Below are 24,297 nucleotides of genomic sequence, written 5' to 3'. Positions count from 1 at the left end.
TGCACACCCATCCACTGCGAGGCGCACTGGCCCCAGGACGCAGACGCGCCCCGGGACGCTCACAGGACAGCTGCTGGGAGGGACAGCGGGAGAAAACGAGGAGGCGGGGCGGGTGACAGATCCCCGCCTCCGATCCCGCCCACGGCCCCGCCCTACCGCGATTATAGCTGATGACTCAGGGCGGAGCTCCACATCCAGCCCGCGGCGGCCGCCAAGTTCTCTGGATGGGACCAGAAGTTTCTAGCCGGCCAGTTGCTGCCTTCCCTTTATCTCCTCCTTCCCCTTTGGCAGCGAGGAAGCTATTTCCAGACACTTCCACCCCTCTCCGGCCACGTCACCCAGTCCTTTAATTCATAAAGGTGCCCGGCGCCGGCTTCCCGAACACGTCGGCGACGCAGAGGTGCCCGCACTCCACGACCTCGTCACCCGCGCCCTAGCTCCGCGCCCCGGGCGGACCCCGACCCAGCATGAGCGCCGCAACTCAATCTCCCGTGATGCAGATGGCGTCCGGCAACGGAGCCGGTGACCGAGACCCCCTACCCCCGGGCTGGGAGATCAAGATCGACCCGCAGACCGGCTGGCCCTTCTTCGTGGACCACAACAGTCGCACCACTACGTGGAACGACCCGCGCGTGCCCCCCGAGGGCCCCAAGGTGAGTCGGGCTCGCGATCCCACCTCGACCGTGAAGGGGCCGGGTCGGGCCAGGGCTAGGGGGATCACCCCACCCCGCGCCCTGCTGCGCCCGCCCGGAGAGCCCCTTCCCGTACCCTCCCCGGACAGGCGTCGGGCCCTGGGGAGCCTCCGGAGGGGTGGCCTTGGAGGGTAGCCAGCGAGGTGCCACCCTCGTGGTGACATCATGGGGTCGTTTTCACCAGCTTCTTGCGGAGGACGAAGAGCCTGAGGCCGGAGCTGCCGTGCGCCGGGTCCCCCGGGAGGGGCGAGCGGCCCGATGAGCGGCCGAGGCCCAGGCCTGGCCCGGCCGCCGCCTTTCTGTCCCGCCGCCTCGCGTGCTGAGACCCTCGGCTCTCTCCGGGGCTGACGGCGCCCGGCCGGGCTCCCAGAGAGGCTAGAGGTGGAGTTCTTTGGGAATTTCACCTTCAAGTTCTGAACTTAGTTTTTTTTCCTGTGACTTTGCTGGATCTCAGGCATAGAGTGACTCAGTAGGCTCGAGTAAATAAGTTAATTTACCCCTATATTTAAAGTTTAACTTGTGTTATTGATTGAAACAGCTTTCATTTAGAGGATACTTGATCTTGTTGTTGTTTTTTAAGGATACTCTTTCTGACAGTTTCAAAACTAGAGATCCGACATTGTCTCGCACGCTTAGCCATTGCCTCACACTGGAGAGAATATATTTTTAATGGCGTAATTCTTTCTTGTTATTGTCGTATTAAAATACTCGGACTCTGTTAACAGAAACAGCTGGGGAGTCTTGTGAACACAGCAGGTGTATGCTGCGTTTGCGTACAGCCGGGCATGTTATGTCAGCATCAAGGGCAAGAAAATTTGAAAGCACAGATTTGAGACGAAGTCTGGGTCTGGCGTGGTGCAGTCCTGTCGTCCCAGCACTCAGGAGGCTGAGGCGGAAGGGTCTGGAATTCAAGGCCAGAGTCTGCCTCAAGAAATAATAATTAATTAAATTTGGAATGAAACTAGCCTGTGCTGCAAAATAAGGCCTTGTCTTTAAAAAAATTAAATTTTGAATAAAATACCTAAAGATACAAATTTAGGTAGGCTCTCTTAATATATAATTAATAAGAGTCATACTTAGCATACTGATAAGTAATAATTTTTGTAAATTTGATCTTTTGCCAAATGAAAAGTTTGGCAAAATAATTACACTTCAAGACTAGTCTTAAAGGCGTCGTGGCGCACACCTTTAATCGCAGCACTCGGGAGGCAGACAGGAGGATCTCTGTGAGTTCAAAGCCAGCCTTGTCTACAGAGAAACTTTCCCTTACACAAAACAAAAAAACAAAACAAAACAACCCCCCCCAATTATTGCTGTTTGAAGAAAATAAAAGCAGTAAAGAGTTGATATATTATTTGGGATTTTCAAAAAAAAAAACTCACCAAATTTGAAATGCTTTATAAATCAGCATTTTAGAAAATTCTATTTTCATTTTTATGCATGTGATGCTGGGGTTGAACCCAGGGCCTTGAGAATGCCAGACACACTTTTTTCTTACAACTACCGCTACAACCACGATACTCAGCAGTGAGCCACATACTCAGGAGTTTACCTTTACAAGGAATTAATTATGTATTTATTCCTGGCTGAAATTGGGTGGGCATACTTGTATCTTTTTTGTGTGTGTCTGTTTTACTCATTAGTGGGTAAAAATGTTCTCTTTTTCTGGGGAGTAGAAAACCCGTAGTGTATTACAGTGGTATACAGCTGTATTTTTGAAACCTCCTTCCTATAACTCCAAGAAGAATCACACACAACCTGGTGGCACCCCTTGTTGGGAGTGAGGATCCAATTTGAACATGCCCATGCTGGTGCTCAGCAAGTGGGAACTGGTTTTTGTTTTCCAAACAGGGTTTTTCTGTGTAGTCCTAGCTGTCCTGTAACTCTGTGACCAGGATGGCCTCAAATTCACAGAGATTCCTCCTGCCTCTGCCTCCTGAGTGCCAGGATTAAAGGTGTGCACCACCACCACCCAGCTTGAAGGCTGGGATCTTTCTGTAGCCACGAGGTAGGTGTTATAGCCACGAAGTAGATGCTTTAGACTGTGCAAGGTTAAAAAAAAAACAACTATCCAGGCGGTGGTGGCGCACGCCTTTAATCCCAGCACTCGGGAGGCAGAGGCAGGCGGATCTCTGTGAGTTCGAGGCCAGCCTGGTCTACAAGAGCTAGTTCCAGGACAGGCACCAAAGCTACAGAGACACCCTGTCTCGAAAAACCAAAAAAAAACTAAGCAAGTTAACATTGTTCTTACTAAACAAAGTGCAGAGTACTAAATCAGATAGATGTCCTAGGCTTAAAAAACCTAGAAATTTTCACCATTGTAATTTTAAACTTACAAGACCCTTAATGGTGCCCTGCTTCCTTCCGTATAAGGAAATGCAGAGAATTCAAGTGTGTTTCTGAAGGCCACCCACCTAGCTCCAATAGCAAACAGAGGGGTCAAACGGACTGACCTGTACAAAAGTGGAAGTGGGTGAACTTTTATGAAACTGGAGCATGCCGACTGCCCTGCTAGCCGGGATTTTGATGGTGGGTTGTGATTAACTCAGGAGAAGGGGTTCCTTTGCCAGCATGGTACCAAAGCATGAGGAGAAAACGAACATTTCCGTCCAGGAGCCAAGTCCCTCAAGCTGTGCTTGCTTTGAGCCTGGGCTTTGCTCCTTCCAAACTGAAGCTTTGATGGTCACAGAACATCTGTGTGACTGGGGCAGTTTTACTTACTGCAGGCTGCAAACTGGGAAAACCTTTAATATCCTACAATAGAAATTGGTTTCTACGGCTGATGGCGCACGCCTTTAATCCCAGCACTCAGGAGGCAGAGGCAGGTGGATCCCAGTGAGTTCTAGGCCAGCCTGGTCTACAAGAGCTCATTCTAAGACAGAATTGATAGCTACAGTGAAACCCTGTTTCAAAAAACAAACAAACAAACAAAAAACCAACAACAACAGGGGCTCGGAGAGATGGCTCAGTGGTTAAGAGCATTGCCTGCTCTTCCAAAGGTCCTGAGTTCAATTCCCGGCAACCACATGGTGGCTCACAACCATCTGTAATGAGGTCTGGCCTGCAGACACACACACACACACAGACAGAATATTGTACACATAATAAATAAATATTAAAAAAATTATAAAACAACAACAACAACAACAAAAGAACTAGTTCCAGGACAGGCTCCAAGGCTACAGATGAAACCTGTTTAGAAAAACAAAACAACAAAGAGAAAAAAAGAAATTGGTTTCTTTGTTTTTATGTGTCTGCCTGTGTACAGGTGCCCTCAGAGCCTAAAGGGTGTTGGATTTCCTGGAGCTGGAGTTATAGGTGGTTGTGACCCAACTTGTGAATATTGGGAATCGAACTCAGGTCCTCTTGGATAACAGAAGGCACCTCTTAACTGCCAAGCCATCTCCCTATTCCTTGACATAGATTTCTTTTTTTTTTTTTTTTTTTTTTCGAGACAGGGTTTCTCTGTGGCTTTGGAGCCTGTCCTGGAACTCACTCTTGTAGACCAGGCTGGTCTCGAACTCACAGAGATCCGCCTACCTCTGCCTCCCAAGTGCTGGGATTAAAGGCGTGCGCCACCACCGCCCGGCGACATAGATTTCTTGAAGCCTAAGGAGAAAGAGCTGCTGCCTAAACAAAGACTTGTCTGGGAAGAGCTAAGAGACCCTCAGAGCATATTCCCCTTGGGTGGGAGCTGCTTCTCAGTCGATGAGGATCCTTTCACTGAGCTGGGAAAGAAAGCCACGTGGTTGTTGACAGTCAAAGCTGATAAAGATGAGTCCTTCGTGGGGAGAAGGGACCCACTGGCCCTTTGTGTTGTAGTCAGTCTTACACTTTGTCTCCTCAGGGTTGATTTTTGTAGTCTCTGAAGAGGTGGTAGCAGGCCTCCTACCCCTGTTTTGTAGTGAACCAGTGTCTTGGCCTGTTCCTGCTGGAGCCGTGATGTCTGTATGCAACGCCTTTCTCAGCAGCCTTAGTTTTCCGCACAGTTTTCCACTAATCAGGGAGACCCACGCCAGCCAAGACCCCTTTTTCTGTAGCAACGTCAGTGTTCACTTTGGGGTCTGGAGATGCATGAGCCCTGGTAGCCCCTCCCCAGCATCTCTCCCCCACGAACAAACAGAGGCCAGGTACTCGAGATTGCTGGTCCCTTACCAGGCAGATTGTCCTCTTTCATGGAGCAGGGCTGCTTACCTCTGTGGATCTGGGGACTCACCAACCTGGCAGTCTCCAGAGTTTTGTTCTGTTCTTTTAATTCAGTTTAATTTTGTTTGCGTGGCACACACATCATGGCTTCTATGTAGAGGTGAGAGGACAAGGAGGTGGAAGTGTCCACCAAGTGGGTTCTTGGGATGGAACTCAGGCCCGTAGTCTTGGTGGTGGTAGGTGTCGTTACCTGTCAAGCCATCTTGATGCCCTCCACGGTCGCATTTTAAGACTGCTAAGGGGCTGGAGAGATGGTTCAGGAGGTAATCGCATTTGCTGCTCTTGCAGAAGACCTGGGCTCACTTTCCAGCACCCATATCACGTGGCTCACTCCAGTTCCACAGACATATATGTAGCCACGTGTAAATAAAATAGAAACAATAAATCTTTAAAAATGCACATCGTAGTTACTTGACCCACCCCACTTTGAATCTGAATTGGCCAGAATGGCACCCAGAAGTAAGTTCAAAGGGTTTTCTGGCGATTCTGATTCTTCCACCTTGGTCGTGACCTGCTTCACATCTGACCTGCCAACACTCCTGGTGTTTGACTGCTGGAGCCTCGAGACCCTGTGCCCAGTGGCAGGGTGATCGTGGCAGAGCGAGGAGACTGCCCTCCTCCCCGGGCCTGGAATTTTTGCCTCCTTTCTGTCCTCCACCGTCTCACCTCCACTCTGGGAGACTGGACGTAGATCTGCGAGAGGGAGCAACGTCCCTTCTTCACAGAACATTGGAAGTCTTTTCTGAGTTACGGTTAAAGTGGAAAGACCCATTTATTCTGCTTCGGGCTCAGCCGAGCCTCCTATTCTCTAGAGATGAGGTCATTTTGCTCTTTCTACATCCATCACAGGCCAGTGCGCCTCTTAGCAGAGTCAGGAAATGAGTGGCTGTTTATTCCCCTCGCCTTTCCAGCAGGTCAGTGGTTTGGTGGGAGTGGACCGGGAGCAGAGCCACGTGCCGCGGGAGGGTGTGCATCCAAGACCTTCGTTTTCCCTCTAAAGAACAGCCTGTGTATTTGGCTCACACAAGAACTGATTGCACCGCCCAGGACACAGTCTGTCCCTCATTTTGTGAAGTAGATTTGTCCTTTATGAGGGTTAGATTCGTACACAGGAAAATTGTGGCAGCGTTTGACGTTAGTCAGGGCTGAGAAAGCTTAAAACGTTGGGTGCCGTTGGGGCTGGTGGTGAGTCAGAAAGCCTCATACCACCCCATGAGGCTTGATTAGCACTGGCCCTGTTTCTGGGATGGCACATGGTTTCCTTATATAAACCACTCTACATGTTTATGACCGTTTCTCGACATTAAAAATGTTTGTTCTGGTATCTTCCATCCAAAATAGGAAACCATACCTAATCTGAACCTTTTCTTTTCTTTTTTTCCTTCATGTTTTAATTTGATCTTAAACATATGCGAGGCCTTATGAAGGAAAGCTGAGAGCTGAACAAGGCTCTGAGACTCTACAGTGACAGCCCTGATGAGCATCCTCATGCCCCACCCCCACCCCGCTGTTCTGTTCTCCTACCCCTTCCCCCCTGCTTTGCACTGTGAGGAACCACAACATAAATCTACTGCTGCCTCAGACCTTAGGGACGCCTAGCCAGGGACCGGATCTCCTCACTGCACATATATACAGGAGCTGACCTTTGTCCGTTGTCTGGCACATGTGACTCTGTGTGTGTGTGTGTGTGTGTGTGTGTGTGTGTGTGTGTGTGTGTGACAGTTGATGTTACAAAGCCATCAACTTGTTTCTATGAAACATATCTCTGGGGCCTTGGTAGCTCTGGGGGAAGCCAGGCAGTGTGGATGTGTGTTGGATGTGGATATGCGCTTTTGAAAACCTTGTCTCTTTAAATACTCCAGACACTGAGGTGGAAACTATTCCATGACGCAGAGGGATGTACCTAGCCTGTGGCTCCACAGACAGGCTGGCCTGTCGTTCCTGCTCCTGTTTCTGTGGAAGTGTCAGGCATGTTTACTGACTTGCCTCGCCTCTCTCGGGCCAGAAGCAGGCTGTGGCAGCTCTAGACTCCGCACTGCTCTCTAACCTGAATCTTTTCTAAGTGGTGGTCTCTCTTGCTTTGCCCTTTTGGCTCTCAACCCTGTTGAGTGTTCCCGGCAGTCTGTTTCATCTCGGCTTCTCCTTGCCTAGCAGAATCTGTGGGCATGGGACAATGGCTCCATAGAAGTATAAACATAAAGTGTATCTTAAGAAGCCCTTTGGCAATCCCCCAGCACAACCGTGTTGTCCTTAGGTTCCCAGATGTCCCCCAGAGGCCTGTCCCCTTAGTCACTTTCTGAATGGCCTTTTCTGTGCAGCGGTCAGTGCTGACTCCCTGAGCCCATCCTCGCAGGTCTGGAGGAGCTGTTTCGTTCCCATCAGTGACACAGCATCTTCGTCGGGTCTGTAGGGAGGGGCTGGGAAACGACAGCAACCAGACACTGCAGATCCGGAGCAGACAGCGCCTGGTGGCTCTGGCAAAGGAATCTAATTATTTTTTCTTGTGGCTGGCAGTAAGATCAGACACCACATATATAAAGTTCTTTACTGTCTATCCAGAACCACTTAGAATCGCTATTTGCCGCCAGTCTGCATCAGGGGAGCCTGTAAACCCATCACGTTTCCCGAGTTCCCAGCACAGGACTGTGTCCTTCGAACTGGGGCTTCCCACTGAAAATGCCTTAGCATTTTCTTGGAAAACAATTCTTCCTATTCCAAAGGATCTTCTCCAGTACTCACCAAAGTAGAAGTGTAGGGGCTTTTCCTCAGTTATTTCGAAATGTCTTTCTCGGACACTGAATGGATGAATAAGGAATGGGTAGTTTTGAAAAACCAAATGGTGGGAGAATTGGAAGGCAGCTGAGTGGGTAGAAGAAAAGGCATTGTGGTTGGTTCACCCTTCCAGGTTAACTCAGGCTGTCTGCATCCAAGCCAGATCCCCTCATCTGTGAGGTGTGACTGTCTTGTCTCCCTCCTGTAGCACCCCTATCTCTGGTGATGGTGAAGTCTTAGAGGCTGGGTGACTCGGAATGGAGCCCAAAGTCTTTGCTTGCCGGTCATGCCTTGGCTGGGCCAGTGACTCAGCACACAGCGGGCGCTCCCTGACTTGGAGAGTACCCAGACTGAGCCTCGGTTCAGGAGCAGTGGAACCGAAGGGTTTGGAGAGATCACAAATGTTGACACACAGCATTCAAGAGTGACAGTCAGGGAGCATGGGAAAAGTTATGTGCCCGGCCTTACTGCCAGACAAGCCTGGGTTCTAGAAATCTCAAGCAAGTTGCACGTCCTCCATTAGCCTGGTCCCTCTGTCGGTGGACCACTCTTAACAGGGTTGAGAGGATCAAAGGAGGGAGTGCATGGACAGTGCTTCGTTCAAGTTCAAGTTCAGCTTGAACTGAAGCCTATGTGTTGTTCCTAAAGATGTTTACCGTGAAGTGGGGAGGTCTCTGTAGACCGGCATCCAGCTGACCTTCCCATGTAGCAGACCTGGGTATACATGGGTCTTTCGGACAACAGCCAGGCCTGAAGTCTTTTCTCTCGTAAGTTTGTCCCAAATGTAACTGGTTCTCCCTTGGTTGGTGTCCAGATGGCCCTTAGAACCCTGACCTAGGCTTCCATTGTCCCTGTGAGGGTTGTGTTCAGGTACACGGTAGCTTGGGACACAGCAGGGGTTCAGATGAAGGCCTTGGCACCTTCTAGGGCCTCCATCAGGCCCCTTGGCTCTGAGGACTTGTTCTTTTATACCAGGGACGGACAGGAGGGACACTGCATTGTGCTGCATTGGACTCTTCTTCATTCTTCGGCCCTGACTCCTTGAGAAGAAGTTGTCCCTCATTGTCTCCTGAGTGCTCAGAACAGTGCCCGGCAAGAGCCAGGAGTCCAGTTCACGGCAGGGAATAAGTGACTGAGAACCTTAACATTAGAGGTGAAGGCCCTGTGACAGGACCACCGCGTTTCCCTTCAGTCTGCCATGAGTGACACCTGAGGAAGGCTGTGGAACCGCTCCAGGCCCGAGGAGGGCCTCCTCCTGAGCTTTTGAAATTCAGTTTGCTTCCCAGAGTAGAACTTTTCTGTCTGCAGGTGACCTTTCTTTTTCTTTTCTCCCCCAGAAGAAGAAAGTACTTGATTTTTCCCTGAAGCTGTGAGTATAGGAGCCTAGTGTCTCTCGACTGGGCTCCTCGTGGAGCTGTGCACCAGCTTCCCCTGTGACTAGGGATCCATCCCATTCTTTTATCTGACGTGTGGAAAACCAGAGGAAGGTTCCAGGGCTTGGGAACGTGGGAGGCTGGAGGCTGGCTGTGGGTTCCCATTGCTCCCTCCAGCAGGGGAAACCCTGGCAGCTGCTGCTGGTTACACTAGCCCTCAGACTGTGCGTGGGCTCCTCAGAGGGACACAATGTGAACTTTGAGGAGGTGGCAACAGATGCCTTGCTCCCAGGCCAACCTTCACGCACCCTGCCCTGGCCTGACTTTCCTCCCCACTAAGCCTTTGGGTGTGCAAGGGAGCCCCATTCCTTGCATTTATGTGCAGTTTCCCAGTAGCGAGGTTTTCTGTGTGTAAGCCCCTCCCCAAGTAGCTGACTAGCGTCTGAAAGAATAGCTCAGGGCTTAGGTTTTTAGGGTGCTTCTTTGGCCCTGTTTATTTCCAGGTTAGTTAGACCTTGGCATTCTTGCTAACTAGTCTTTCTCTTTATTTTTAAAAAAACTTTGTTTTTATTTTCTGTGCATTGGTGTTTTGCCTGGATGTCTGTGTGAGGGTGCCTCTGGAACCAGAGTCAGACAGTTGCGAGCTGTCATGTGGGTGCTGGGAGTTGAACCTGGGTCCTCTGGAAGAGCAGTCAGTGCTCTTAACTGCGGAGCCATCTCTCTGGGAATCTCTGGGAATGATGGTGCGGGATTGTAGCTCAACACAGGGAATAGCTCAGTCTTTACAAAGACTTTCTCATGTCCTTTAATGATAGACAGTTGAGGTGGCACATGCCTCTAATCCCTACACTTGGGGGACAAGAAGCAGGAGGATCGTGAGTTCAAGATCATCCTCAAGTACATAGCAAGTTCAAGGCCAATGTGAACATGCAAACCCACCCCCACTATAGATGGCTGTGAGCCACCATGTGGTTGCTGGAAATTGAACTCAGAACCTCTGGAAGAGCAGCCAGTGCTCTTATCCGCTGAGCCATCTTCAGCTCCATGGCCCTCTGTCTTTCCGGGAGTCCCAGAACAAAACCTGTCTCCTCAGAAGCACTGTGAACAGACTTGAGTGGCATGTGGGTCTGCCTTCTGATTCAGAATTTGCCCAGAATTTGCCCTCCAGAAGCAATGTCACAACCCAGGGGAGTAAGAGAGTTTTGAGCTTAGTTGCCAGAATGCATGTTGGCTTAGGTATCTCATCGATGATCAGTCATTTATGTGGTCTTTTGGACCCAAAGGCTGTGATGAGTACCCCACCTGATAGAGGCGAGCCCAGCCACTTCGTTTCTGCCCAGATCCTGGCCCCACTGGGGCTTACACTGTGTCTCTTTGAAACCTCTGCCTTTTCACTGGTGTTAGCAGTTTTGAGTATTGTTAGTAAGACTCAACAGCTCACCTGGGAGAAAGCTCTTCTGGCCTGAAAACCCAGCTCATGGAATTAGTGTTCTACTTAAGACTCTGGGGCTTGAGTTGAAGTCCTGCTCGCCACCATTGCTCCTGATAAATCGGAACTCTGATTTTAGGTATTAAGCCCAGTTCATTTAAGAGCCAGGAAGGGGTATCCAGGGTTCAGAGAGCCACCTACTGAGTGAGTGTACAGAGAACCAACTGTGGTTGGGTCGAGGCTTGCTTTTCATTCTGTTCTGGGAAACTGAGTCTGCCAAACCCAAGAGCTGTTCTCCCAACCCTGCTTTTAATATATGAGGGTGGGGGTGGAGTTCAGCCTTGTCTTAATTTGGGCTATAAAACTTTGGGGTACTGGTTTCTGATAAATGAAGGCATGTCTGTGGTGATATGGCCGTCGAGGAGTTCCAGGAGTTTCTGGTGAATACCTCAGGTCCTTCTTCACACCAGCACCACAGGCTGTCCTCCCAGTTTGAGTAAGATTTCTTGGCATGGACACAGCTTTCACCAGTTTTATTTTTCCTGGGTGCTCCATTGTCCTACAGCCTGAGAACCAATACTTTGTAGGATATTTCTGGGCTCCCCCTTGAATTTTATAGCTAAGAAAAACTGAGGTCTAGGGAGGGACTGCAGTCTGCTCACGGAGCACATGGGTGGGGCGGGGCAGCCAAGTGCGATTTTCCTGTCTTCTTGTCGGTGGTGTGTCTGTCCCTTAGTGTTTTCGCACTTCCTGCAGACCTGCAGACAAACCCATCACTCACTGGGCTCAGAGCCTGTCTTCAGGCTTTTTCTAATAATGTTTTATGCCTAAAAGGACACATTTGGGCTCATTTAGTATTTTTCCTGATTTTTTCCCTGGGTCATCTCATGGAGTTGTTTGGTACCCTAAGATAGCCTCAGGATTTTAATGTTTGCAATAATGTTTTCACTATAAAACAAGAGTAAGATTAGTGCATTCATTTATAAATTAATGCAGTAAGATAAGTGAAAGTCAGCCCGAGGCCCTCGTTTCCTAATTAGAGTTTGTAGGCCTTCCTGAGGGCTTTATCAACGATAAGGATAATGAGCTGGACTGCAAGGAGGTCACCAGGAAGAGGTGAAAGGTTCTCAGGCATCTGATCAGTAGCTGTGTTTGTGCCCAGCCCTTGTTGTGTGGGTGGAGAGGGTTCCTGAGGTCCTCACTGCAGTCAGGAGTGCAGGTAGAGATGGTGAGTCTTACCTCAAAGACGCTGGTGTGACCCCGAGTCTCCTGTGGACGTGAGCTTGAACTTGAGAATAGCTCTGAACCAAAGAGGTATGTTTAAATGGTATTCAAGAGGAATTACACATATTATACATTTTCTTTTGGTGTGTATGCATGCATGTTTCATCATGAGACCATCACACGTTAGAATGGACCCTGCATCTCTCCCAGGCAGTGTTTTTTCTTAATGAAAACAGGCTTTTGCCATTGAGACTCCAGAGTAAGAGCCGGAACATCAGCAAAGCCAAGGCACTGTGGTGCACACCTCGCTATGGCTGAAATTATTGTTGAAGTAGATGTGTTATTGACCTATTCTGTGAGTCAGTTGGTTTTTTGAAATATTTTTTTTTTCAAACAAAACCCAGCAGAGGGATAGAGGGGAGCCTGGGACTTCTTTAGGGTGCAGCACTCTTAATGATGGCTTTCTGTCAGTTGGCGTGTGTGGGTTACTAGTTCACACACCCACGAGACTCAGGACTCTAAGGAAAGTCCCTGGGCCAGGCTTACCTGGATGCCCGTCACTACGCTCCAGCTACTGCCAGCCAGCAGCGCCGTTTCCTGTTGACTCAAGGCCAGAGTCTTGGTGGAGGTTCCTGCTTTTCCTTCCACAACGGAGGGCTTCCTATCTCTTGCTCACTTCTCTTTCTCATTACACTCCTTCCCATGTCTGCCTTGGTGTCCCCACTCCTCATTCATCTCTGACTTCTTCAGTCCTCCTTGGCTCCTCCTACCTCACTGAGGCGTCTGTTGATGACCCTCTCCCTTCAGTTCCATCTGCCATAGCTGTAGCATCCGCTCTTGGTTACCGCACCTCTTCCTCCCTGGGCCCAGGCCTAACACTTCTGGCAAGATGCGGGTTATATGTTGCCCCTCCTGTCTAGGTCCCTGTGTGAGCTGAATGGGGCTGCCTACTTCTCTTTCTTTGCTTTTCCAGTTGAGGTATAGGTGAGCTGCATAAGATGCAAGGTCGTCAGTGCCTTTGGTATAGGGGCTGACCCTAGGAGAAGCCCCCCAGTCAGGCCTGTCTGTGAGAGGCATAGGGTCCGGTGGGTAAGCTGTGACGGAGCGAGCGGTAAGGGGCTGCAGAAAAGTGCAGTGTTTGAGGTGTATGCACATATGCACCACCCAGATGCAGAGAATCTTTTAACTCAAGGTTCCTTCTAGAACCTTCCAAGCCACTTTCATAGATGACTGCATGCAGGTTTATGTCACCATCAGTTAGCTTTGTCCTTCACTTTGGGTTCCTTTGATGCTTTGGAGTCTCTTGTGTCTCTTTAGGGAGGGAACCTTGATTTGTTCTAGGTATTTTGCATATCCCTCTTCAGTGTGTTGTATAAAACTTCACCCAAGGGACAGCAGTTAACGACTATCTAATAAAGGCCAGCAAAGGCAATTGGATCTGGAACATACAAGTGAATTTCAGTCTTTAAAACAAACAAACAAACGAACAAACAAACAAACAAAACCCTCAGGCCTGGAGAGGAGTCTCAGCACTGAATGCTCTCTTCTAGAGAGCTGGTGATTGATTCCCAGCATCCACGTGGTAGCCAATAGCTATTCGTGACTTCAGTCCCTGGGGATCCTATGCTCTCTTCTGGCCTCAGAGGATACCGGGCACACATGCATACATTCATGCAAGGAAAACACTAAAACACATTTAAAAATTGAAAAAAAAAATCAGAAAGCAAGGCCTAGCATCACACCTGTAATCGCTGTACCCGGGTAGTTCAAGGAAGACCAGAAATTTGAGGCCAGCCTGGGCTACATGTAAGGCCCTGTCACAAACAAACAATCTCACAGTACTGTAGGGCGCTTGTTGCCTGCTTTGCTTTAAAGAAGTGGAAGTAAAGGCTTACGGGGAAGGGAATTATCTGTGCTCACTGAGCTGTTGGCTGATGGTAAAAATGACGTTGGATTCTAGCGAGGCTATGGTAAAAATGGGCTTGGATTCTAGTGAGGCTGGCCTCCACGGTGGGAAACACATATCTAATACCTCAGCCACCCCGGCTTTTCAGGTAAACACGTTTCCCATTTGTTCCATGCGTTAACTTGTCTAGTTTTTGAACAAGGTCTCATGTAGTCCAGGCTGACCTCAAACTCAGTGTGTTGCTGGAGATGGCCTTGAACTTGTGCTGGGATTATAGGTGTGCACCACTGTATCTGTTCTTATGTACTCCTTGGGACTGAACGCAGGATTTCTTGCATGCTAGGCCAGCACTCTACCAAGTGAGCTATATCCCCAGCCCTTTAACTTGTCTTATTTGCAAGGGTCATATCTTGTTGGTTTGATGACCCCTGGGGCCCATCGGAGTGGTGGCTTGATGTTCCCTGGAAGTTTTAGATGAGGCTAGCTCAGGCTTGTTAGCTGCCTGACTCTAGGGGGTAAGTAGTGCCTGAGACTCTGTTCGTGCCGAAGAAACAATAAGTCACAGGCAGTCCCCCAAAACATAGGACAGGACTATGCAAAGTCTGATTTCAACTGCAAAGCAGGGTGCCTGTCCCAGTGAGTGGATACATTGCCTAGAAAATACGTTATTATAGCAGGATTCTTTGGTTGTCTCTTGCCAGCTCCCTATGGTGCACGCCTCATGGCCAGAACTGGGTTCTGTCAGTGAAGCCTGGATCTCCTCCCAGCTCTTGGGTGACCTGAGAGTTAAGCAGGCTAAAATAATGCTGATGTCCTGAGCACGTGGGCATTCTAATCTGAGAGTACCAAGTGCTTGTCTGCCCCTCTCCCCAAGGACACAGTGACACCCTTGCCTTTTCTGTTTTTTGGAGGCCCTCCAGGGGCAAGGTCTCAACAGGAGAGAGGCGGTGGATGGGCCTGAAAGGGTCACATTCCAGGACCAGCTACCTGGTGTCCAGACCCGTACATAAATAGAAAACGTGGCGGAATTAATGCCTTTTCACTCAAGGTGCAAATGAACCGTGAGGGGTCCGTTCTTAGCCTTTGCCCGGGTCTGCAGCTGTAGAAATGACACCCCGAGCTCACAGAGTCTCAGCTTCTGACATTTGTTTGCCATTTAGAGAACTACCCCACAGAGGAAGGCTCGCTCTTCTAAATACCGACCTACTTGGATATGTACAAGTGACAGAGCCCAGCTCCCCTCCTCTGTGGAAGGACGCGTCTGCTCAGGAGGCGGCTGGAGGCTAAGTTGCACAGCCGCTGATTGGAGAGAGATGTCATTGCCCAGTGAGTGGCTGGCCGGCCTCGGTATCTGAAATAAGATCTTCCCCAGAGGTACATCTGGAACTTGGCCTTCTCAAGGGTCCCCCAAAATAGCCAGGCCTCTAAAGGAACAACTTTGTGATAGGACTTGAGAAGGACCCCCAACTGTTCTTAGCCCAAACAGGGTTTAGCTTATTGGGGGATAGGGGAAATGTTCTGTGGTATCTATGGTACTTGTCAAAGCAGGGCCAGGGAAAGTTTAGATGAGCACAGCTCCTTCTGAGCACGGCAACGCGCAGGGAGGGACATGTGGCCAGGAAATCACTCAAAGGGAAAGCTGCTCCAAGCCAAAGGAGATTCTGACCAAACTCACCCAGCAGGATTCTTCCAGCCGAGGGTGATCAGACACCTGGGGAGGATGGGAGGATGGTAGCGCTGGGAACCTGATCGGATAGCCACTGTGGTGGGCTGGGAGGAGGGGGTACTGCTGACCTGGCTCAGTGGTTCTTTTGTCGTAACTGGATTTTACAAGGAAATGCACAGATGGGCCTAGCAGAAAGTTCAGCAACCTTGCTGTAAAGTCTAGCCAGGCAGAGACTTGCGAGCTGGCCCGGGAGACTGGCACCGTGACTAATCCCCGGGTTTTGTTCTCTTCTTGCACCACTTCTGCATTCCTGTGTATCTCCCTTTCTTGCAACGTGTTCTAAAAATATTTCCAAGTAGCTAGCCCCTGAAACACACACCACACCACACACACACACACACACACACACACACGACCACATTCACGGCACACAAACATATATGCTTCTCCAGAAAGATTTTCAAGTTAGGTTCTGTGATTGGATCAAATACAAACTTTGTGGTTGGGAAACATGAGAGCTTTATTGGGAGCTGAGAAGTTTGGTACAGTTTAGTAGCCCTAGTTGAGTCTTTCCGGGTCACCTCCTGGTGTCAGCCTCTGCAGATCTGCAGGGGCAGTTAGCTGCTGTCTGCTGCTGCCCTACACTCTGCTTTACTGTCACCCAGAAAAACCTGTCTCCCCACTGTGGGAGAGTGGGATCCCTCTTGTGCTTCAGACTGATACTTTGACTTCCAGGTGTACCTCAACTTTTTTTTTTCTCCTGAGACAGGTTTTATTACATAGCCCAGGGTAGCCTGGAACTCACTAGGATGGCCTCCAAGTCAGAGAACTGCTCGCTTCTGCCTCTCAAGTTCTGGGATTAAAGGAATGCACCACCATTCCTGGTACCCTTAAATCTTAAACTGTTGATCACATAGCGTCTCCGGGAATCTGGGAAAAGCAGAGCTGGTAGAGTGGTCTGTCCACTGTGCTCAGCTTGCCTGTCTGACCTGTGATGCCCAAGTCACCCTGGGGGATCAAGGCCTTCGGCACCACCCTTCCCCCTCAGGGTCTCTCTGCCCTCTTTCTAACCAGTCTTCATTTCTCCTTACTTTATTTTAGGAAACTGCATCCTCTGCCAATGGCCCTTCCCGTGAAGGCTCCAGGCTGCTGCCCGCTAGAGAAGGCCACCCTGTATACCCCCAGCTCCGACCAGGCTACATTCCCATTCCTGTCCTCCACGAAGGCGCTGAAAATCGGCAGCCACACCTTTTCCATGCCTACTCCCAGCCTGGGGTGCAGCGATTTCGAACCGAGGCAGCAGCCACTGCTCCTCAGATGTCCCAGTCTCCTCTGCGTGGCGGCATGACAGAAGCCACCCAGCCGGATAAACAGTGTGGACAGGTGCCCGCAGCTGCAGCAGCTCAGCCCCCAGCAGCCCATGGACCTGAGGTAAGAGACCAGGCTCATGCTGGGCCAGATACCTGGTGGTACACAGGGCTCAGGGCCCGGCCTGCTGCACCAATGCAGAGACAGTTTGGCAGCCTCATATTGCTCCCTGTATCTTACACCGGTGTTATTTCTGTAGTAAAAGAATTGGTGCCAGGCTGGCAGCTGCATGGTCAAAATGCATAGAGGAGAGGCCATAAAGGAGCTGCCTGCCTCCTAGGTCAGAGCGCTCTATTAACCCTGGACTCTGTTTCGGAGAGAGCCCTCAGTTATTCTGCTCAGTCCTTCCAGACGCACATCAACCATTTGGACCTATGCTGAGGATGAAATCAGGATGGCATCTCTGTCTTCAGAGCGTGCCGCTAAAGGAAACACAGCTTAAGTCAGAGGGCAACAGCTTTAGACTTGGGCTTGAGCCCTGGAGCTCAGCACTGCAAGGTGCGTTAATAGCGAAAAGATAGAGCCCGTCCGGTTCTGAGCTGAGGCTTGTGGCCGGCAGATCTGGTAGGGTTCCTCAGCAGTTAAGCCCTCTTCCTCCTCCTGTCTCCAGCTCATCCCCTGGGCCTCTGGCATTGTTCTTGAGTATGAGCCTTTGTTTCTTGCTTGTATCAGAGTCCTGACTGCCTCCCCTACATATGTTCAGCTTCACCATCCCGGGGTGAAAGGTCATAGTTGATGTGGGACACTGGAGGTCCCTCTCCTTCTTTGGAGGTGTGCTTCCTATGTTTGTAAAGTTTTGCAGTATCTGAGTCAAAACAGCATACTGGGCAGAGATCTTAGAAAACTTAAGTTAACAAGGCTTTTAGTTGTGAGCCGTCTAAGGAGCCATCTTCTTCACTTTCTGGATGGCTAGAGGGTAGATTAGAAGAGAAAGGGACCTGGCCTGCGTGCAGACACGGGCAGCTCCCTAATAGAGGTCCCACTGCATTCTCCAGTAAGTGGTTAAGAGGAAGTGAGGAGACCACACCCTTCCAGTGCACACCGCTGCCTGCCAAGGCACGTGCGCAGACGCATTCGGTTAATCCTTAAAGCAGCCGTGTGAGGTGGGCAGGCGGCCTAACCTTTGCCCGTATTTCAGGTGAGGCCCAGAGAACTGACCTTCCAAGTGTTTGAACCTGAGCCTTTTCATGCTGGGGTTCTGAGAACCTTGTGCGTGCTAGGCAAGTGCTCTCCCAGTGAACGACATTCCGAGCGTTAGGAGAGATGGTGCTGGAGATCGAAACCAGGGCCCCAAACACACTGAGCACGTGTTTCCTCACAAAGGGACACACAAAGGCTGCCTTTCTCCTCACACCTTGAAAATGTTTGTAGTGGGAAGGTTTTTGGGAACTGTGCTATCCTGGCCAGGGGGTGCCTGATGGAAATTCGGAGTGCCAGGACAGCAGGGTCACTCATGACACACGCCTCTGCCCTTTGTCTCTTCCAGCGGTCTCAGTCCCCAGCTGCCTCTGACTGCTCCTCCTCATCCTCCTCAGCCAGCCTGCCCTCCTCCGGCAGGAGCAATCTGGGTAGCCACCAGCTCCCGCGGGGCTACATACCCATCCCCGTGATACACGAGCAGAACATCCCTCGGCCGGCAGCCCAGCCCTCCTTCCACCAAGCCCAGAAGACTCACTACCCAGCTCAGCAGGGTGAATACCAGACCCACCAGCCTGTGTACCACAAGATCCAGGGGGATGACTGGGAGCCCCGGCCACTTCGGGCAGCATCCCCATTCAGGTCACCAGTCCGGGGTGCATCCAGCCGGGAGGGCTCTCCGGCCAGAAGCGGCACACCGGTTCACTCCCCGTCACCCATCCGCGTGCACACCGTGGTTGACAGACCTCAGGTATGGAGAGGCAGTGGCTGACAGAAATTCAAATGGCTGTCGCAAGCTGAGGGATTCTACAGGTGCGCTGGGCTTTCTCAAAATGCTGTCTAGTCAGCATAGGCAGAGCTCGAGAAACGCTGAACTCTGGAAGTTGCCGGTCCTTGATGAAACGCAGGACAGGGACTGTCGAGCCTTTAGAACTTTCCACAGCCGTTTGCTTCCCATTGCACTCACTGTAGGGGCAGAGGGGAGCTTGGTAATGCTGCCTCTCAGTGTTGTCTCTCATTCTTTATTCCTGAATGCTCACCACACCGGTGGTTCCTGGTCTCCCTGTGCCCCCACTCACACTCCAACCACTGTGTAGTCTCAAGTTTAAGAGGTACACTGTTTCTCTTTCTCTGGTCTCCAGGCAATCCTCTTGAACCCCCTGGGAGTTTGCTCAGGCCGGATCCAAGGCATAAAACACCAGCGCAGTCCCTGCTCCCCGCCCTCCAAAGGGCAGCTAGTCTGTGCCCTGAAGCCACATCCTTTCTCCCACGTCTTTCTTGAGTCTCTTAGGGTCCAGCACCTGATTATTCTGTACATTACCAAATGGCTCTCTTATCTCGTCAGCCCTGAGCCTGATAACAAGGGACCATGTCTGACACACTGTCCTCCCTTTACAGTAGGGCACTGCGGCCCTTGACTGATGCGTTGGCAGGTGGTAATGGAAAGTCATCTTGGTCCGGGGTATAGCATGGGTGCAATCCTGTGTATCCTCCTGGGAAGCTGGGAAGAGAATGTTACTGAAACTGAACAGCCTGCAACTTAGAGGCAGGACACTCAGTGTCCTTGGCCTCCTCTGGCTGCCACATGAGCAGCTGAATTATTATCAGTGTTTTTAAAAGGAAATCTCCTACAAATAGTGATATTATCTGAGTCCCTGAAACAGAAAACCTTCATCTTTTTGTTGATTCTGCATGTGTGTGGCGTGCATGCATGCATGGATACATACATGTTTTGTGTGGTGGAGGCCTGTGGTGGCCAGGACATGTCTTCCACTCTCCCACCTTTTATACCGAGGCAGGGTCTCTCACTTGAACGCAGAGCTTTGCCAGGACAACTAGTCTAGCTAGCCAGCTTGCTTTTGGGGTACCTTCTCTTTGCCTCCTGAGCTCTAGGATTACAGGTGGCCCACCACACCATCCAAGCAGTCACGTGGGCTCTGGGGACCCGAACTCCAGCCCTCCCGTGTGTGTAGCAGGTGTCTTGCCTGCTGAGTCATCTCCCTAGCGCTGTCTTTAGCTTTTTGATTTGGAAATTATTTCAAATTTTCAGAAGTCTTCTAAGACTCATACAAAGAAGTCTCAGGGGCCCTTCATCCATGTCCACTGTTTCGTTTGTTTAAGACATTCTCTCAAGTAGCCCAGGCTGGCTCCAAAGTTACTGTGTCTCTGAGGATGACTTTGAACTTCTGATCCTCCTGTTCCTATTTCCCTAGTGCTGGGTTTACAGGGTGTACCACTGTGTTGGGTTCATGTGGTGCTGGTATCAAATCTAGGGCCCTTTACACACTAGTCGAACACTGGCAACTGAGTTACATCCCCAGTACCCCCTTCTCGCCCCCGACAATGCCCGTCCTATCCGTGCTCACTGCTCTCATTTTCTGTCGCTTCTTTCTCTCTATCGTCCACTTTTTAACTGCACGAGAAGTGTTTGCAAATACCATGCCCTTTACTCCTGGAAACTTCAGCAAATATTTGCCCAAGAAGCACGACCACAGTAGGATGGCCCGATTCCAGAAATGCCATATTCTTGCAGTAGCACGATCCAGTATACTCTCCACTTTTTAGATTTCCTTCCCAGCACGTTCCCGTTTCGGGATCTGATCCAGGACTGCAAACACTGCCTTTAGACATCACTTCTCTTTAGTCTCAGGAACTGTTCCCCAGCCTCTCGAGCTTTCATGACCTTGACATTTCTGAAGAGCACGGGACGCCCTTTCCTAAGTGTTTCTCCTTACCCGGCCTTTTGTTGCATTTAGAGCCCAGGGTGGGGGGTGGCTGTGGAGGCAGGAGTGGTGAGGGCTGATGTGGGGCAAAGGGCATTTGGTGGAAGCAGAGCTTGCCAGTGAGGCAGACATGTCACTCGGGATCCTGGGGTTTAGCAGTCCCAGGAAAGAGCGCCCATTGGTAATGAGAATTTCCCTCAGGCTTGCTCCACGTTTCCCATGTCAGCCAGGGAGCATTTAATACTAGTTTGACCTCTGTTGACCTTGACCTTGGTGGCCTTTCTCTTACATTTTGTTCATAGAACCATTTTTAGAGCTTTCAAGGATTTCACTTATCTGACCATTAAAGCAGAATTAATATTTTTACTTGGGGCGAGACTAGAGCAACATTTCTTCCTGGTTGGTGAAACCCGGGCATACGAGGATTTTAGAGTCCAGGTGTTCATCTAGATGCTAGAAGAAGAGCCCTTCTCAGTTCCCATTCGGAACATAATTCATTTTTAAAAATATGACCGTGACCTCCAGTCCCTGGAAGGACTGTATGACAGATGCCAGGGTAAGGTGTTGTATCTCAGCAGGGCACCAGTGTCCGGGGGCCAACCTCTTCCAGGGGTCAACTGTTTTGAGCATCTTGCTTATTCTCAAAAACAAACAACTGGTCTGAGCAGAAACCACTAGACTGTTACAAGTCTGGACCAAGCATTTGAAAGGTCACCTGTGAGGGTCCAGCAAGGAGAGGCTGGAGTGGAGGCAGGGTCTCTGCTGAGGGCTGAGATAGAGTCACTCAGAAAGTACCCTGAGCAAACCCATGAGCAGCCAGCATGCTGTTTCATTTTTGAGAATTACTGTAGCCTGCTTTTTCTTACCATAAGAATATCATCTAGAGCCGGGCGGTGGTGGCGCACGCCTTTATTTAATCCCAGCACTCGGGAGGCAGAGACGGGCGAATCTCTGTGAGTTCGAGGCCAGCCTGGACTTCAAGAGCAAATTCCAGGACAGGCTCCAAAGCTACAGAGAAACCCTATCTCGGGGGGAAAAAAGAAGAAGAAGACTATCTATCATCTACAAGAAATACATTGATCCCTGGAGGCTTAGCAAATAATTTGGTCACATACGTAATTAATACTCAGTTTGTAATTTGGCTCTTGGCTGACCTTAAAGTCTCACTACAGGCCTAGAGAGTTGCTCAGCAGGTAAGAGCACTTGTTTGCTCAGAAGGTGAACAACTGCCCGTAATTCCAGCTCTAGGAGATCTGACTTCCTCTTCTGGCCTCTTCAGGACACATGACGTAATACAGGTCACATAGAAATAAATAAAAGTAAATCTTAAAAAATATTTTTTATGAAAGGCATTTTCTAGCTCAGTGGCTAAAGAGGAACTTGCCGTGCGAGGCTGACGTCCGAGTTCAGTTCATGAAGCTCATGGAATGGTGGGAGGCCAGAACTCTGCAAGTTGACCTCTGACACCCACAGGCACACCAGGCACACACACACACACACACACACTCAATAAAAGGGTTATTTCCGATTTTCTTACTATTTGGTATTAGCTATAAATTATTGCTTCAGATGGCTATTAAAAGTCTGTGTCCTCTTTTCTCAGCAGCCCATGACCCAACGAGAGCCTCCATCTGTCACCCAACCTGAAACCAAAGCAGAAAGTAAGCCAGGCCCAGCTGGACCCGATCTCCCTCCTGGACACATCCCCATTCAAGTGATCCGCAAGGAGGCAGACTCCAAGCCTGTTTCCCAGAAGCCGCCTCCTCCTGCGGAGAAGGTGGAAGTGAAGGTCTCCTCTGCCCCAATTCCTTGTCCTTCTCCAAGCCCAGCCCCTTCAGTTGTTCCTTCTCCCCCCAAGAATGTGGCTGCAGAACAGAAGGCAGCCCCGAGCCCTGCCCCTGCGGAGCCTGCATCCTCCAAACCAGAAGCCGAAGCCCCTCCTAAACACCCAGGTGTGCTCAAAGTGGAAGCCATCCTGGAGAAGGTGCAGGGGCTGGAGCAGGCTGTAGACAACTTTGAAGGCAAGAAGACTGATAAAAAGTACCTGATGATCGAAGAGTATTTGACCAAAGAGCTGCTGGCCCTGGATTCTGTAGACCCGGAAGGGCGAGCTGATGTGCGTCAGGCCAGGAGAGATGGCGTCAGGAAGGTTCAGACCATCTTGGAAAAACTCGAGCAGAAAGCAATCGACGTCCCAGGTCAAGTACAAGTCTATGAACTCCAGCCCAGCAACCTTGGGTCAGAGCAGCCACTGCAGGAAATCATGGGCATGGGTGTCGTGGCCGCTGAGAAGGATGAGAAAAGCCCTGGAAACGAAGATCCGCAGACTGAAAGCCAACAGCCGGAAGCCAAAGCAGCCTCGCCTCCGAATCCCAGCAGCACAGCGGACTCGGCTGGCAATCCAGTGGCTCCCTAGAGTCCACCCGGAGCCTCGGACTGACTGTGTGCTGTAGAGACTTTTAAGTTGCATGCACTGCAGGACCTGCAGTCAGCTGGTCCTTATTATTCATAGCCGCTTGGTATGCAGTAATGTGGGGTGGAGGCAAAGCACTAACCAAGGGGGCTTTTCTTCTGTATTCTTATCTGTATAAATAAAAGAAGTTGCCTGTTCTGAAGTCTAACCCTGCTGCTTGTTTTGAGAGCCCTTTCTGTGCATGAGTAGAATGAGTTAACCTGACTGTGAGCTTCCTGTAGCTCTGGACTGAAGGGCTTTGGGGGGATAGGCAGAGAGTTACAGGAATCTGAAACCCGGTTTTTGAGGACACGTTGCCATTTTGATGGGATAATCTTCATCTCATTACTGAAATACCTACCTTTAGCCGAAATGAGATGTGCAGGAAGCCCTAGGAATATCTGTATGTTGGAATGGCTTTAATGTTACATTTTGGGGTGGGGGAAAAAATAAAGTGATTATATAACTCTCGAGATGATTTTTGTGGTTTCTGAACTTTGAAGAGTGGCAGGTAGCATCAAGGTTGTTCCAGGACTGGGGGTGTAGCTCAGTGGGTGAAGTGGGGATCCACATATGAAAGGCTGGGCACAGGACTATCATCCCAGTGCTAGGGAGGCGGAGCCTAGGATGCCCAGGGCTCACTAGTCAGGCAGCCATGATGGACCAGTGAGCTCCAGGCTCGGTGAGTGACCCTGTCTCATTAATGAGGTAGAGAACAGTTGAGGGCAGCACCCCATTGACCTGTTGACTTCTTCACACGGGTATGTGCACACACATGAAAACACACAGGAAGGGCTGGAGAGATGGCTCAGTGGTTAAGAGCATTGCCTACTCTTCCAAAGGTCCCTAGTTCAATTCCCACCAACCACATGATGGCTCACAACCATCTGTAATGAGGTCTGGTGCCCTCTTCTGGCCTGCAGACATATACACAGACAGAATAGTGTATACATAATAAATAAATAAATTTAAAATAAAAAAGAGAAAACTCACAGGAAAAGACTGCCCCTGACTTTAGGCAAATGATAGATGAACTTGTAAGATGGTTTTGGGATCTGTCTGACCATGAGTCTTGGTCTCATTCTAGCTCGAACACAGGGGGACTCAGGGTTGCCAGCTTAGGGAGTGGAATTGCTTGCTGCGCTCCTCAGTCATCAAATGCTACCTCTGCAGACTTTCTACTCACCTGACCTCAGGCATCACTGTGGGGCTGAGATGGTTTATTGGTGCACAAGGAAGCCAGTTCTCACTGTTAACAAAGTGCTGTGTGGGGTCCAGGCCCCTGGGGACTGGAAATGCTCCCAGAGAGTCATGGAGGTATCTTGATTTGTCACTTCTGAGTCAGAGCT

The 24,297-nt window shown here is 50.1% G+C and overlaps 1 protein-coding gene across 2 annotated transcripts; it reads left to right on the top strand.

Annotated features, from left to right (window-relative positions):
* Positions 1-206: 206 nt before the first annotated feature.
* Bag3 (BAG cochaperone 3) lies at positions 207-23,414 on the top strand. 2 transcript variants are annotated; one of them, XM_057778209.1, is made up of 4 exons: positions 207-653; positions 16,370-16,699; positions 18,123-18,524; positions 22,103-23,414. In XM_057778209.1, exons 1-4 carry the CDS (start codon positions 468-470, stop codon positions 22,910-22,912), a joined length of 1,728 nt encoding a protein of 575 aa, XP_057634192.1. In that variant the 5' UTR covers positions 207-467; the 3' UTR covers positions 22,913-23,414. The 2 variants fall into 2 exon arrangements, with proteins under 2 accessions (XP_057634192.1, XP_057634191.1); XM_057778208.1 differs by having other exon boundaries at positions 22,100-23,414.
* Positions 23,415-24,297: the final 883 nt, after the last annotated feature.

Source organism: Chionomys nivalis, chromosome 8 (assembly GCF_950005125.1).
Source record: "Chionomys nivalis chromosome 8, mChiNiv1.1, whole genome shotgun sequence".
NCBI lineage: Eukaryota > Metazoa > Chordata > Mammalia > Rodentia > Cricetidae > Chionomys > Chionomys nivalis.
The sequence above is the reverse complement of the archived record's forward strand: the minus strand, read 5'-3'. Positions and strand labels throughout refer to the sequence as shown.

What these genes read in the sequence shown, in the direction of transcription:
- Bag3 (XM_057778208.1), top strand. Translation starts at nt 468, where the DNA reads ATGAGCGCCGCAACTCAATCTCCCGTGATGCAGATGGCGTCCGGCAAC. An exon ending in CAGCAGCCCATGGACCTGAG is followed by an intron (nt 16,700 to 18,122) that starts GTAAGAGACCAG and finishes TGTCTCTTCCAG; the next exon opens with CGGTCTCAGTCCCCAGCTGC. An exon ending in CCGTGGTTGACAGACCTCAG is followed by an intron (nt 18,525 to 22,099) that starts GTATGGAGAGGC and finishes CTCTTTTCTCAG; the next exon opens with CAGCCCATGACCCAACGAGA.